Source organism: Lissotriton vulgaris, chromosome 2_1 (genome assembly GCF_964263255.1).
Source record: "Lissotriton vulgaris chromosome 2_1, aLisVul1.2, whole genome shotgun sequence".
NCBI lineage: Eukaryota > Metazoa > Chordata > Amphibia > Caudata > Salamandridae > Lissotriton > Lissotriton vulgaris.
In genome coordinates this window covers 560,247,731-560,264,873 of record NC_141687.1, presented here as the reverse complement: position 1 = coordinate 560,264,873, position 17,143 = coordinate 560,247,731, and the positions used below count along the sequence as shown (strand labels likewise).

Sequence of the window (17,143 nt, the reverse complement as noted above, 5' to 3'; positions counted from 1 at the left end):
TACTGTAGGAGGTAAACTTACCAGTTGTCTCTTAATAGTACACAAAAACATGCAAACAGCAATAGAGCCACTAAAAGTCAAGGATACAGTAACTGATGTTTTTAATGGACCATCTGTGTTGAGTCACCAAATGTCCATGGGTTGTGAAAGCAACATCATTTGACCTTAACCTGATGACAGTCAGAGGAAAAAATACTTGAATAGTGTCATAGTCTCTCAGAGCAAGTGCAAACCATTGATTCTATAGCTCAAAATTCCATTCAAATGTCTTTCTTTAAAGACAAGGAATATTTCCCATACAGAGTACAAGATTAATATACACCCTAAGGTTAATCTCATAAAAAAACTTTGAAACAGGGCATTACCATGGTAAATGAACTGGGGACGGTGACCATGCCAGATGTAGACATTAATGGTCCAATATGAGGAAACCTTGTTCAGTAGTCTACTCTACTATTCAATGCTATTTAATGTCACCCCTCCACATCCTCATGCAATCATGATCTTCATTCTCCAGTCCCTCTGGCACAGATCACATCACCTCTCCCCTCTCAACTTCATCTCTGCACCCCAAGGTGGGCATTGCCTCCACACACCACACACCTTTCCTTCGCTCTTTCCTGTCTAGCATGCAAGATTGGACACTGTGACTTGGAGAGAATGATATTGATGCTTGGCTGTTAAATGAGACTGACAGGGTGAATCATTTGAGAGTACCTCCAGAGATCCCCACACGAGGGAATGACCGTGTCGGTGAGTGCATCGGGACTAAACAGGGAGATGTTAGGGAGGAAGAGTGGAGCACAAGATAACTCACCATCGCGGTTGAGCACATTAGGTCTGAAGTAAACAAATGATCAGCCAACACTCTGGAACTATAACTCACAAGAATATAAAGTATCCAAAATTGCACTTCATAAAGGGTGAATTAAGTGTATGCATAATGTTTTGTTTAGATTGTGAGATTGAGCCCTGGTTGAAAAGATGATACAGAGGCAAAGGACTTACAAATGAGGGTAAAATGAGGTCTAGGTAGTCTGAAATAGATTTTAGGGCATGGGCCCAGGAGGACCACTTTTTTGCGTCAGATGAAATACCCATGTATGAGGTAGATGATGAGTCATTGTAATTGCCAACAAGGAGCCTTTGCAGTGTGTAGGATGATACCAATGTCATTCGGTGTGATGGAACACTTGGGACATATTTATGAGTCCCTTGTGCTGCTGTAGCGTCACGGTTTGTGGCGCTCTGGTGGTGCAAATCACAAAATCATTCAAAGCTACTTGACATGGCTCTGAATTGCCTCATTGATATGGAGTAAGGCAAGGCAGCTTAAATTGCTGCGTTGCCTTACTCTGCATTAGGGAGGCATTCCATGGGCGCTACGGTGGATGTTCCCAAGCAACACCATGGATTTGGACACCTCCCCAGATTTACAAGAATATGTAAACTTGGGGATGTGCCAAAACCTTATACCTACCAAGGGGAGGCGCAACAGGGAGAAATGACTTTATTTCTCCTTTTTTTTCCCTCTTTCCATGTGCGCTGCATTCTGCAGTACACATAGAAAGATGAAAAAGCCCCACAGGATTGTTTTTGTGCAGGAAGGTGCTCCTTCCTGCACAAAAACAATCCTGCCGACAACACAGGCGCCCTTGCACCATGTTGCTGCACTGCCCTTGACGAGGTCTGCATCTTTGGAATCAGTACTGCAGTTCACTTCAGAGGTACAAAACACCTTGTACCAACCACGATGGAGGAGAATTGGTGGCAGGCACAGAGGCTCAGGACAGAGGTCAGTGCCAGCAGCACACAGCCTGCAGCAAGTCATGAGGAAGACAAAATAAAAGCAGTTTTATCAAGCTCTTTCTCACAGATCATCCTGTGCACGTTCAGTGAGAAGACACCAAGGATACACAGGGCCAGAGACTTGGCCAGCCAAATGGTAGTATGCTTTTCAAAGAACTCAAGTCCAGGAGGATATATGTGGGACTAGTTAGCATAGATACTGTGCAATGATGATATTGCTAATTATGGCGTGCCCTTATCCTAGCCACCAATTTAATCGAGCTATGCCTATTTTACAGTCTTTGCTAATCTAATATGTGTTGTATTCACCTAGAATGGATTCTATTTAGTCACCTAGATATGAATACATTTATGTACATGATATCTAGCATAATACTTTTTTTTTATTACTGATAAAGTAAATTAGCTAGAGCACTCACAGTTGATATCTAATTGTGACTATGGTGGTTCCACGTTTCGGTCCAAGCAGGATCATCTCACTCTGCTCCTTTGGTTAAACCCGCCACGTGAGGACCACAGCTGGACTCGGGACCCTTTGTAATAAGCCAAAGTTGCACTATAATAAGTGTAGGTGTACAATAGGATGCACAGAATTATTTCATCCATCCAAGGCTAATGACTTGTGCAGATAGATGTCAAGTAGCTACTTGTCATGTGTGACATCTTCTGCCAATCCTTTATAGTCAACAGAACTTTGTGCAATTGGATTTTTAAGGTCAAATGTGCAATGATGAAACTGGACTACATTTCCCAGAATGCAGGGTTCATTTGGCTTCAAAGGCAGGACTGAATTAATGTCCTACTGTTGACATGAGACCATTTGGCAGTTATGAAAGTCAAACTAATTAGGCAAAACATGTATTAAGAAAGATTCTACATAAAAGCACTTTGGATAAAGGTGCTAAATAGAGAACACGTTTGTATCACCACAAATGAATGTGCTAGTCATCCACACCAAAAGTGTGACTCTTTTGTTTCATGCTTTCACTTCTTGTAAGTGGAGTCAAAGCACAACACAAGGTACACCATCAGCCAATCAACACCCATCCGGACAGTGCCACAAATCAGTGAAGTACATGGCTGGACAAATCGAAAACAATAATCAAAAAGTAAATGGTGGGAACACAAATCAGCAGGCAGTTCAAAGTTCAAAAAGTGCCCCACTTTTCCTTCTTTAAGCTAAAGTGGACGCAGTCAAGTGGTGGTCTAAAAGCACTTAAAAAGTCACTTGTGAAGTGTATGCAGTGACTTACAGTTTACGCATGAAAACAACCTGGTGATGGGATGAGAGGCCACACTATTGATCGATTCAATGAAAGCAACGTTCATTTAATCCCCTCCTCTTAAGGCCCCTAGGGAAAGGACACACAGTTGTCAACGCCAGCCCTCCACTTCTGCAATGGTCCGACTCTAAAAAGTATGTACATTCTACTTTCTAATGTCTGGAAACATCTCGCCAATTGGCGTGCCTACTCCTGTCATGGATGAGTAGGTTGGCCGTGATAAAAATGAATGTCATACCTTGGGCCCGATATCTTTTCCAGACTCTTCCCCTACTGCTCCCCCGAATGCGTTCTCGCACATCCAAACGGAGATCAAATGCTTCATTTGGGGCCCGATCTCGCCCAGACTGCAGAAATCTTTACTACAGCGCCTTAAGAAAGAAGGTGGCCTGACTTTGCCCAACCTCACACGCTACTTCCATGCCTCGCTGCTGCGATATTTTGTAGAATGGAATCGTCCCATGACGGAGAAGCACTGGGTATTCATGGACCAGACAGTAGCTGGTCGACATATCTAGAGGGAGGTTTGGCGGCCTAGATCGGCGCGCTCCTGGGGACTCTTTTCCAGTCACCCGCCCCCACCATGCTAGCCTGGGACAGGGTGGTTAAATGAGCAAACAGTACCACTTTCCCCTCTCCCATGTCTCAAATTTCTTTGAACCCTGATTCAACCCCCCTGGGATGGACAAGGGCGTGGGCGCACGTTGGGTAGAGGGAGGATGCAAGCGTATGGGACAGCTGTTCGACCAGAGAGGCCATATTCCCTTTAAGGAGCTCCGGGAAGACTACAACCTTGCAGGGTCGGACCTTTTTCTTCACACGCGAATGGTGCATTGGACATCTAGCCCCCTTTTGCGTCCCCTGGTTAGCAGATTGATTCTGCCATTTGAGAAGTGTCTTCATTTGAAAAAGGATGACTGCAAGCTCATCTCAGAACTCTACACCTTCTTCGCACAAGAAGTTAAAGAGGTTCGTTCCACGGGACAGAGGTGATGGTAGGCAGAAATACGCTGCAACCTATCAGATAAAGAGTGGGAGGATATTTTTTATAGATCACACCATTTGTCACACTTCATGGGTCACACAGAGACTGCATTCAAAATTTTATCCTACTGGTATTATACTCTGGTTTGAGTAACCAAATGGAGCTCTCGGAGCGATGGCCTCTGCTGGTGTGGCTGCGGGAGTCCAGGCACCCTCCCTCATTTGCTGTGGAATTGCCCAAAACTTACACGATACTGGAACAAAATCCTTGATGAAATTGACAGGGCCTTTGACACTACTATCCAGAGATTCCCTGCCTACACTATCTTGGGACTGACCAACACCCTGACCTTCTTATTGCGCTCAGTCAAAGGCAAGCTAATCGCCTTGGCTTTGAATGCCGCGCACTGGGTTATACTAGCGGGCTGGAAGACCGACAGGATCACCAGACCATTTTCAATGGCCACTCCAATTGTGGACCCTTCTGGGTATGGAGCGATTGTCTATGGCTACACTTTGGGTCAAATCGGAATACCCTAAGGTCTGGGCTCCCTTCATCACAACCCTATCCTCAGAATTCTGGGAGCTAACAGGCCCGCCTATTTACGGCTTCTAATGCTGATCCCTGAGAGTCAGGGGGGAGGCTTGGGCATGCGACCCCTACCAAATTCTCTTACTTCCTGGGGAACTAGCAACCTTCATTTTGGACCATATGTAGATGTCTAAGCTTGCTGGGGGCTCCCTGGGAGAGAGCAGTTGGGGGTGGGGGAGGGCCAGGTTTTATATGTTTTGAAATTTTCTTTGTTCCTTTCCTTTTTTGATAAAAGCAGACTCACTTCCTTCAAATGAGCCACGGTTTGCCCTTGCAGCACTGTGATCTCTACACGAATGATGCTACAGAACCTTCTCTTGTTCCCTTTATATAATAATTAGAGCATTTCATGCACTATGACGTTGAACACGGCTGGCCCAAGATGGGTTGTAGGTGACATGCTGTGTTAATTACTATTTAGTTGATTCATGAATCATAAGCTCTATTTCCTGTCCTTTGCTCGTGAGGTCGCCGGCCCAGTGGGTTTTGTTTGTCATTTCAGCAAAAAACACATTATGTAAGAGACTCAAGAGGTGTTCATGAATGAGAAAAGCTGTTTGTTTCTTGTTTCTAGACATAATTCAAATCCAGGGTTCCTCTGCAGTCACACTCATGTTAACCAAAGTTCAGTGACATAAATGGAAACCAGTATCAAAGAATGTATGTGTGGTATCCTGCTGCCCAACCAGAATGACTGCATGAGGGAATGTTGGTATGTGGAATGTTGGAGTGCCTAGGTCAGTTGTTGGATGGGCTGAGCAGCAGGGAGGCTGCTCCTGGTGGGGCTCTCTCCTATATAACTTGCTACTCAATAAACCTACATGGAAAACTACTTGGCTTCGACAATTTAATTTCATTACATAGCATGAATGTTCTTTCAAAGAGCATTGACCTGAATTCATTTACTGCAGTCCCCTATCATTCTGGTATAGGTAATACCCAGCATAAAAAAACACTTCTAAGAGAAAACACAAGAAGGCTTAACAGTTCAAGAAGACTTAACAGCCCAAATAAATGTAGTGAAAGTGGACAGTTTTAGAGACCCAGTCGCATTTACATGCACTGAGGGTGTACTCCGAAAGAACATATTTATAAGCGATTTGAAACAAACACCGACACACAGATGAAGTATTTTAATGAAACATATCAGTGGTAGGCATACGAAGGTGTAAAGGAGGTAATAATGAGATGAGTGTTCAATTATTCTCCTCTGGAAAAAGTACCATGTTATAACCGTAAAGATTTCAGTCAAGCTCGGTGTCAGAATTATAAACGTGGGTCTCTGTTGAAAGAAAAGGTCAGCCATGAAATGTAATATTGATTTGCATAACCTGCTGATGAGGTGAGGCTTTATGCCTGCTGAAATATAATGCTGATTTTGTAATTGTGTTTAATTACTGGGGAATGAGCCAAAATTGTGTTAATGATCCTCTGTTCCGAAGGTGAAGTGGAGGTTTTTTGAGAGGCCGTGTGCATCCCCGGTCCCTGTGCATCCCCGGCCCCTGTGCATCCCCTTCCGGGTATACTTCAGAGCATCGCTAAATATTGCTCTCTCTCCGTCCAGTTCACACCGCCCCTCCCTGCAGCCTGTTCCTTGTTGCTGAGCCTGTATCATGCGGCCCCAGGTTGACAGCAGCAGCTCCTCTGAGGTGAAAGCTGTATCCCGTGGCACCAGGTAGACAGCACGTGGTTCCTCTGGCAGGCGTCTATGATGGTTATTGTCAGCCAATATAACCCATCGTCGCTGGAGACCGCAGTGCCCAGTCCTGAAGTGAGTCATAGAGCGGGAAACAGCCTTTGCACAAATCCAGAATCACGCTGTTCCTTTACAGCGCTGACAATTGAATGAACGAGTTATTACATTTAGCATGCACGTCATTACAACGACTTGCCTTGGGGGGCGGGGGGAGGCGCATTGGTGCAGAGGTGTTGAATTTAAAATCCAACACTTTGCCTACTGCAGATCGGAGTTAGATTAGTAAATTATACTAATCCAAAATCCAGTACCCCCTAGGGCAAATCGTTGTAATGACACGTGCAAAAGAAACACGTTGTTATGACGTGTTTGTGCTTAAGACGGTGTACAAAGGGCATGCGTTCTAAACACATGCGTAATTTCGACATACAAGCTCATAGAGCTGTTGTTTGCTGTTTAACCCTCTCTGGTTCAGGCATGATGTGTTTCCTGGCAAGCCCCACCCTGCTGGATGTGGGAGCCCTGCCCCACACACAGCAGGCGCAGTGAAAAGGGCCTTCAATTATAATATTTTTCAAACAATTAAGTCATTTTAGATAAGTATATTGGTACACAAAATCAGTGATATTATTTAATTGTATGTATAATCACCACATTAACTTGTACCGTATTTTTCAAGCTGTCGTGTTGTGACACTACTTGGAAACAATTGCTGGCCGCAAATGATTGGCCTGCCTTGCTGTGATTCCGCAAGGGTGTATCTCGTCACTCACGATTGGCCTGCCTTGCTGTTATTCCGCAAGGGTGTCATTGGCTTTGGAGTAAGAAAGTGCGACCTCCTATCCCATGCCTGTTAACAAAATGGAGCCATAATTGAGGCAGAGTGGGCTCCTGACGCTCCTGAGCACAGTGCCCCAACAACTGCTTCACTTCCTGTATTAATGCCCCTGCTGCCAGGTTCACGTTTACGACTGAGGTCTGAAGTTCACCTCCTTCTCTCTTTGTCTCTTTCCAGTCCCTTCTGTTTTGGGCATATCAGTGTATTGGGGTGCCTGGGTGGCACCCAGGACCTTGACTTGAAATAATGAAGAATGTCTACGACATGCCACTAGGTGGCATGAGAAGACACTGTTCCTCACTGGCATGGGGGAGTTGGCTTCATATCAGCCATATGACTAGGCATGTGTAAGCAGTGCTTTGTGCAGACAGGTGGCGCCAGGTGCTGAGAGTACTGGCACTTCATAGCAGACCTGCAATACCCTCAATGAGTGTACCAGTTCTTCTTAGTAAAAAACCGTTATTCTGAGATATTGAGTAGTGGTGCTTCCATCTGTCCATTTCAAGCACTATTTGTAAATATGCATTCGGACACACACTTTTTATGGTCTGATTTGACAGCCCAGCTGTCGCCAGACAATTATTTTATGTAAGAATCATGAGAGAGGGGCTTTGGCTCTGCCTACATCTTGGGAGCCTGGAGTATATGTTTTGATTGGGCAGAAGTTGTGTACTTCCACAAAAAAGGGCCTGCCCTCAACACAGCTGGTATTTTGCTTATCCAACTGCCGGAGGTTGACTTTCAAGGGCACGCACATTACATTGCCATGCTATTAACATGTTTTGGGTGACTAGATCATGTATGTTGTTTTCCTGTGGCAGCAGCACGGATGGGAGAAGAGCAGCCATTACCGTAGATGGATTTTTAGATCTGGTTTGACAGTGCAACTGTCACCTGAACGTTTAACCTACACCAATATTATTTAACAGTCTTTGCTTACACACCAATACATATCAATTAGATTGCTATTTACTGGTAATGCTTCACAATGCCAAACAACATTCCTTTAAAGCCAGACCACTTGGCATTGCCAGTGCTTGTTTAATCCTGAAGTTTGCTGAATGTGTGCATGTGCTGCAGAATCCAACATGGCCTCAAAGAAACAGCGGCCTTTCATCCGACTAGGTTCAAGCCCATAGGCTTTCAGGAACATTCTAGTTCCCACAAACCCTGTCAACTCCCCTGCCTTCCGCATTCCTGTGTGCAGAATGGGATCACTATGCGACTGAACACTGAAACCCACGGCAGGTAGGCTGAAACAGGTTTCAGTGCATATTGTGAGATTATTGCACATCACGTAGCTGCACACTTCCAACCAACCCTTGTGGGTGAAGCGTGCAAACCCTAACCCACCATGGTATGCTGCATTCTCCCTTGACTTATGAGTCATTAGACCTTTACCACAGTATTTGCTGATATTATTAAGAACCTAGTCAAATTTACAAGTCTAAAACCAAGAGTTTCTACCAAGCAAGGCGAGATCCATTTCAGCAGCTGAGAAGCAACCAAGGCCCGACTGACCTTTTATCCCAAAGGGCATTTCCCCGGTGGGCTGGAGCCATTGAAGGCCGAATGTGAAAGCCCAGGGCCGCTGCTCGTGTCTCTGTTATTGTCTTCATCTCCCTGAGATAACTGCCTCGGATACAAGGGACTTACGTAGAAAGAGAGTGAAAAAGAGGTTTGGGGAGAGAGCATGAGATCAAAGATGGAGAAGGGAGGGAGAGTGGATGGCTGGAAAGAGAGATATGGAGTGAGGGGAGGACGAGAGAAGGGCTGGTTTGGGCATTTTTGCTAAAGCTGCTTTTGGTTCCCAGTCCAGCCCTGCAAGCAGCATGTGGTCTTTTGTGGCCTTTGGCAATGAAGTAGTACCTAGTAACATTAAATGTGTATCATAGAAGACTAGCATTAGATCAGAGCAGTGTATAGCACACAGGTCCTGGTGACTTGGATCCAATGCCAGGTTTTCAGTTAGGCTATTTTCTGTGCGAAGGAACTTTATTCAGATTCATTGTAAGGAAAGTGAATTTATATCTCCTGGATATTCTGAAATTCGGGCATGGATCCGGCACTAATGAATCTACACGCGCATCCTGGATTCGAGCTCCCATCGTTGCTGGTTCAACAGGTGGAGTCTTGGTTTTACTTCTTTTGGTGTGGTAGGAAAGTGGAGAAAAACTTGTATTCCAGGTTTCCAGTGCAGAAACATCACTTTTTTTTATTGGGCTGTAATGTTGAACAGAACATCAAAAGGTCAAGGAAAAGCTCAACGTGGGAATTTCCTATTGGCAACAATTTAGCGGGAGGGGAGGAGAGGGGGGTAAAAACATTGCGCGTAGGTGGGCCTTTGTCTTCGCAGTTGCTCGGAGCGATCTGAGTTTACCGAGCCATGTAGTTCATTTTACTAAGTCACATCTGTTGTCACAAAGTTATTGTTTCCACACACAAATCTTGATCTCCCTTGCTCCACTAATACGGTTTTAGGCTCGCTTGCTCTTAATTTTGGGGTCCCCAATTCGCCATTCTCAATATTTTGGCCCTCTTGCTAACTTTACTTGTCATTTTTGCAACTCGCTAACGTAGTTTGGGTAGCTGGAAATTGGTACCACAATACTATAAAGACCATGAGCAGAATATATAAAGTTATTATGTTTTTTACGAAGGAAAAACACATAACCCTGTGGAGGATGGATGTGGCTGTTAATAGGGTGAGATGAGCTAGGTCGATAGAGAGATGGTTGTGCTGGTTGTATGGGTTAGGCAAGTGCATGTGTGAGCAGACACACTTCAGATTGCTCTACCCTTCCTTTTTACTTTTACTTCTGTGTTTTACCTCTTGTCTCTGCATCATTCTTACTTTAAATCTGATTTCCATTCTCCCTTATGATTTCTTTGTTCCCTCCATCTTCTAGCTCTTCTTCCTGCTCCAAATGTAAGCCTTCCTCCTCATCACTATTGTTATTCCTTCCCAGAGTACCTCTTTTTCCATAGACCTACAATTTGCTTCTATTCAACTTACCTTGCGTCTTAAGCCTCACACTTGCATACACTTTGCACCCCTTGGACTTTTTTCTTCATCAAGGCTTTTCTTTCTCCATATTTTCCCCAAATATTATCACCCCTTAATCATTTTCTGCCCAAAGCCTTTTTTGGCATAGTACATTATCCGTCATCAACTCATTTTCTTTCCTGTGCCTTTTCTGTCTCTTCTCTCTACTTCTTGAATTCATCTCTATCCCTTTTTCTGTCTTTCCCTCTTACCCTTTTCACCCCTGTCCATCTCCTGAGAGTTTTTCTTCTCCTCAGGGTTAGATTTCAATTATTTTGTGGTAATGAACTTATTGCACTGAACTCTGCAAAATATTTTTGGCTTGAACAACTCTGTGATTCTCACATAATGTAATGTTGAAATGCGCTGCTGTTATTTGGATTAGTGATCTTCGGGTAACACATATGCATTTTCCAGCGGAACTACCTCTCCAGCTGTCTTGCTAATAAAAAAAAAACAAAAAAAAAAAACAAGAAAACTAAATGTTTATTAGGAAAATGTAACACTTTTTTTCTGCAATGACCGTTTATTTTTATCTTTCTTATCTCCTGCTACAGAATCAGTTCATGTATCGAGATGGCGGATATACCAAGCAAGAGGGATTGCCTATCTCCTATAGAGCAGCCACGTGCCCTGGTCCTGAAATGCCACTGCCCCAGGGGGCTGTAGTCGAGCTCTGTGAAGACACGTGCTGCAATGGAACCCTACGGAAGCAGGTGGTGCCGCGCAGCCTGCCGGACGACACAGGCGCCCAGCGGTACAGTGCCGACCCCACCATCTTTGTACCCGAGCACAGTCCTTTAGCTGAGGTGGACGAAGAAGGGTACCTGACCCCCATGAAGGAGAAACCCAAGACAGGTAATGACCTGAGTGGCCAGGAATGGGTCAGATGGGCCTTATCCAGAACTGTATGTAGGCTAGGCAATGCCCCAGCATTACAATGGCTATGGGGCTAGCTCTTGCATGAGAATTTACAGAGCCTCAAGCTCAACTATATTTAGTCATCCCAACCCTCCCTCACACTTAGCAATCCAGCCTTGTTGAGACCATGTGTTACAATCCGGGACCCAGTTGTGCTGACTCCATAGGGCCGCTCACATTTCCTGTATGGGTCACATTCAGAGTGCTAATTCACATTTTTACTGGTAAGACAGTGGTTCTAAAGAACGCATCAGGAATAGAAGGGATCAGTCACAGACGTGACCCATAACAGAGAATCCTTTCAAGAAGATCGTGCCTAGGGTTAAATCTCCATAAACTTTCTTGCCACCAAGAGAGAAATTGGATTACAAAAAGAGAGGAGCTATTAAGTTCAAAGGTGCATACAGTAATAATAAATTAGCTATTGTGTAAACCTATGGATCAATATTCCTCGCGCTGTCCCTTATGATGGTTAGAACATGTAGTGTCAGGTTCTGCCACCTAGTCAGCTCACTCAGACTAAGGACATTAAGTAGCAGTAAAGGAATACTTTCTACAGCTCTAAGGCAATAGACATTGTAATGCCTCGTTAGCCGAGTAGAAGGCCCTCGCAGCGTATAATGCTGCTGCTTAGCTTATCTCTGTTTACTCATTAGGAAGTTTAACCATACTGTCTTCCAACTGACATTGCTCAGAAAGTTTGTGAAAGCTTTTTTAAATTTACAGCCTGAGATGAAATGTTTCTGAACTTTTCCTGCAGTCATTAAGAATGTGCTGTTTGCATTAATGAACGCTCTGTCATGAAATAATTTCTCTCCCCCCCTGTATCTCCTCTAGCCTTCTGCTAATGATGTACAGCATGGGTTGCAGGGAGTTAACACTTAATAGCATATATTCCCATATAATACTTATTAGTATTCAATCAGTGCTCCACTGATATAGGTCCCCTCATTCCAGAAAAGAAAATTTGGAATTCACCAAATATCTGCATCACGCAGGTTTTTGTGACTGACGCACAGTAGTTTTATCCTATCTTTATAGAGAATACATCTTGCGAGGAGGTCCCTGACACTGACGAGATGTTTCCTAGCAGTTCTGTAATGACCCCACTCTAGAAGGGACAATCTAAAGTAATGTGCATATGGTTGGTCCCAGTCTATACTGGTTCAACAAACTATGAAATAGATTCACCCAGATTAATTTACGGGGATTCAGATTAATTAAAGCATTTCTACTCATTAATTTTTTTTGTCATAGTGAGTTTCCCTTAGTGAGGAAATGCCGAAGGCATGCGTCCAAGTCTGCTATGACAAAGAAATCAAGGTACAGTGTACTGATGAAGCCCAGCGAAGGAAAACACGTCTGTGGTTGATTGTGTTCACATGTAGATGGGGTGTGGCCCTGCAGTACCAGAAGGAACTGGCCTTTTAGGGCAGTACCAGAATTAATTTGCATATGGGTGATCTCTGTAGTGGCAATAACAAGGACTAAAATGTGGTACAGAGTAACTACCAGAGGCTGCGATTAATTCAAGCATTCAATCCATCACTTTTTCTTTTTCTTAATGAAACTAACTTAAGACCACATGCTCATCTGGGAACAGCACAGCAGGTGTTGACACATATAACTCTTCTTTCACGACTGAACCAAACTAAAATTGATTTATATAGGACTGAATACTGAATAAGAGTTACCGGCTTCTCATCCCACAGTCCCACTATTTGTCCACTGTCTGGGTATTGCTTTGAGTCAAAACTTCAGAACGATACCCAAGAAGTTCTTAACGCCTTCGCGCTGTGCTGAAGGTTCTAAGAAACGGGCGCGGATGTGACGGAACGGTTCCGTCATAAGCACAGCCCAACCGGCGCTCATGACGGAACTGCTCCGTCATGAGCCCCGAAGGGCTTAAGGAATAGAAAATCTCCAGGGACTCTATAAAGCTCTTCCCAGAGGAGTCAAAACCATTGTTTTCTAAACATGCTATTTCACCGTTGTCAAAAAGGAGAACTCTTTAAAGATAGGTGGTCTTCAAATATATGTCCATCATCAGACTTTTTATTGTAGAGGCTCTTTGCACTGTGAATGAAGAAACCTTCCTTTTTACCTTGCAAAGGGATCTAAATAATGTCCCCATAAGTGTTGTTATGCATGCTGGTAGTGTTTAGTACCATTGTGTTGCCCCACACCGCTTTTTGAATATGGGTCCCATTTGAAGTTTTGAAGGGCTTGTTGACCAAAGTCAAAGACGTCTGTTGAAATTGTATTTGGTAGCCCAAACCATTTACCTCTGTGTGACTGGTTGCCTAATCAGGGAGCTGAGAGATCAGGAGGTATTTGCAGCTGATATGCTACAGCTGAGACAATCTACAAATGTGTTCCCGAAACCAACTCTAATAAAAAAGACATCTTTTTAGAAATGCGATATAGCTGTTTTCCAGCAGACCTGGATTATTAGGTGTGTACCTGGGCCTTAATAGCCCTTCCTCTCTCTCTGGTCTCCTGCTGTAGCGTAGACCTCGTAGTTATACATTTCATAATTCACCTGTAAAATCACAATTGCAGTTTTATAAATGTATAGTTGTTCATATCCTAGTGCATAATACTCAATGTAGTTATTACAATGGTAAGCATTGCTCCATATTTTGCTTGAATGCACCTTCTAATACATAAATTTCACTCTCCCTGAAGTCGATTTTGATGATTTTGGACACCTCTGAGAACATGGCAGCTCTCCTCAGCAAGCTCCAAAACATCAAATATTGTTATTGTATGCCCAAAAAGCAAGAAACTTTGGCTTTTACTCATGGTTACCTATATCCACAAGTTTTAAAGAAAAGGCAGAGAATGGCAAATAGAGGTACAACTCTCTTTTCTAGTTGGGCCCATAGGGAAATCTTTGAGGGATAGAAAATTCATAGCCATTTACAACCCTTGGCATTCTGTATTGTGGACTAGATTAGAAACGTTTCTATTTCATAGACTCAGCAGTTAGGCATCAGTTAGACAGCAGTTTGACTTGTAATGTCATGAAGTGCCAGCTCAATACTTGGTCAGTTGCCACAAGTACTTCTGGTGTGCTGACATTTTGTGTCAAATAGTTGCTAGTATCCTTTTATTCACTGCAAAAGAAAAACTAGCACTTGGATGCCCAGTTCTGTAGCAAACCAAAAAGGGCCATATGTGGACATTTCCAATCATTCACTAGTAGCCCAGTGACGTTGTGCTATTGTTTTTTTGGATCTGCTGATTTATTTATAGGTGCCTGGATGTGTTGGGTTCAAAATAAATAGTGATGTTCAAAAACATGAAAGTTAAAGTGTAGTTTGCTAGTTAAGGTCTGGCTTGACAGTGGAGCTGTCACCTGACAATTATGTGAGAATCAGCACTAGAGGGTCATTGGCTCCCCCACACCTTGGGAGCCATAAGTACATGGGCAGGAGTTGTGTGCTTCCACACAAAAAAGTACTTGCCCCCTACACAGCTGTGTTCATTCAGTTTAATCAGCTGCCTGAGCTGCATGAGCTTGATATTTCATGGGCAAATATGTGACATTGTAATGCTGTTAAAGTGTCTTAGATAACTAGATAATGTATGGTGTTTTTCTTTGGCAGATGGGAAGAGGGTAATCTATATGTATCTATATGTATTTTTAGGTCTGGCTTGACAGTGCAACTATTACCTGCCATTTAAGCCTACACCAATATTATTCTACAGCTCTTTGCATTCACACACATACATATCAATTCCCATGTCATCTACTTGTAATACTTCACATTACCATCCAAAATTCCTTCAAAGCCATCCCTGTTGGCAATCTCAATGCTTTTTTTTTTATCAGTGAGTGGGTTTTCTTGCTATTTAGTGAAATTGATTAATTTCCTCCAGGGACCAATGAGTATTTAGGCCCCAAAGGAAGGTATTTGGTTAAGGACACTGGAGACTGAGTTGTCCACTGGAATGGGAACTTCCTCACACTGACTACGGGAGCTAGTCATATCTGCTTAGGCCCCTCTCTATGTGGACATGCTTTGTATGATAGGGATATCATTACTGAGCTGCTGATGCTATTTCTTTGTGTTTCAGATTACCTGAACCCTGTGGAAGAGAACCCCTTTGTCGCCCGACGAAAAATGAGTGATCTGCACGCTCTGGACAACCCTGATTACCACAAAGCCTCCAATGGTAAACCCAAGGTGGAGGAAGAGTATGTGAAGGAGCCCATGTACCTCAATACGGTTGCCAACACTTTGCAAAACGTGGAGTACCTGAAGAACAACGGCCTGGCTGTCATCCCTGAGAAAGCAAAGAAGGCCTTTGACAACCCTGAGTACTGGAACCACAGCCTGCCTCCGCGGAGCACCCTTCACCACCCGGATTATTTGCAGGAATACAGCACAAAATACTTTTATAAACAGAATGGACGGATCAGGCCCATTGTGGCGGAGAACCCAGAGTACCTCTCTGAGTTCACGCTCAAGCCAGGCATGATGCTGCCCCCGCCTCCATACAGACACCGGAACACAGTTGTGTAGGGTCCTTTTTTTCTCAGTATTACTGATGTGAGGGAAGACTCCACACCCCTCCTTTCATCCCTCTCCAATCCCATTCTCTTTGACGTCCTCCCTAAGCCACCTCTCCTTCTCATTAACTCAGGTGGGCTTAATCTTCCAGTTTTCCCAATCTCTGATGTTTCTGCGTGATAGAACATGTCACACGGGGACCACCCACTACTCAGAGGGGAAGAGAGCAGAAGAAAGACTAACCAGCCTGTTATTACTTTCTTACAACTGTGTATTGTTGGACAAAGGATGGCAGGAGGACTCAGAAGGACTAAGGACTAGAATAGCTCCGACAAAAAGAACCTTTGTTGGAGTGTTCCTTATTTTCACATCAGTTTTCAAAACTCAAATGCAGTGTGCAGAGTTTGAAGATCTGCTCATCAGGGCAGAAATGTATGAGAGCACATTCAATATTCCCGAAGATCATGCTTTTCAGTACTCCTCTGTAGATAGGAAATACAGCTTCTTTCTACAAGATCTCTTACTATGCTCATTGAAAATGGCTGGACTGTTTTCCAGAAAGCATCTGGCTTGTGTCCACCATGGACCCTGTCATAGAAAAGGCACTTGACGAATGCGCCCCACAGCCACATTCTCATTAGTCACTGGCATTGGCCAACCCCAGTTTGCAAGGCCTCTGGCCTTCAAGAGAAGCCACTGTACTGGCTGCCGGTAGGCCTTGTGCTTGTGTCAGTAATGGCAAACTGTCTACCTATAGAAATGCAAAGAACAGGATGAGGGGAGACATGGTATGCCGGCAACTACATAACGACTGAGGCAGTCAAGACACAAGATGAGTTATTTTTTTGCGTAGAAAAAAATGCTATATTTTATATGTTGTTAAAATCCTATCCACTCAAATTCTTCCCGATTTAGCAATAAGTGGAGTTATTGAGGTTGTCTATCGGTATAATAAGGTTGGTCGGAAGAGGTACTGTACATAACGAGGGGGAAAGCCAGATTATTAGTAGCCTTTCCAGTCTATTTTGGGCTGATAGAAAACCACAATTAAGGCTTTACTTCAAATATAAATCCAGAACAGTAACCAAAAGGTCATAAATACTCCAATGCAACTCCATGTTGGTAGCTACATTCAAGCCAGACCTGTGAGGTTTAAAATTGCCTATGAGATGAAGTCGCTGGGAACTGCAAACAGCAACTCATGGGCACTGTTGCGGTGGGAATAGTAGGGGAGGGCCAAGGAACCACAGGAAAATGGTTCAGGACATTTTCTGTGTTTTCGGTGATTTGGAAGGTGAGGCACAGAAGCAAGACAGGTACACCTGCTTCTTTGCATCGTTGTTGTGACTTGGTTTTCTGCAACCCCCACTATGGTCTTGTAGGAGGTATACTGAATGAAGCAATACAGACATAGACTAAAACATAAAAGGCAAACTGTGTAGTACGCAGATATA

General features: G+C 43.8%; 1 protein-coding gene across 1 annotated transcript in view; it reads left to right on the top strand.

Annotated features, from left to right (window-relative positions):
- Positions 1 to 15,991, top strand: part of ERBB4 (erb-b2 receptor tyrosine kinase 4) — a 2,375,242-nt gene extending 2,359,251 nt beyond the window's left edge. The window contains exons 27-28 of the mRNA XM_086955561.1: positions 10,806 to 11,106; positions 15,253 to 15,991. Of these exons, the coding sequence (XP_086811687.1) occupies positions 10,806 to 11,106; positions 15,253 to 15,701 (750 nt within the window). The 3' untranslated portion in view covers positions 15,702 to 15,991. The remainder of the gene's footprint in view (positions 1 to 10,805; positions 11,107 to 15,252) is intronic.
- Positions 15,992 to 17,143: the final 1,152 nt, after the last annotated feature.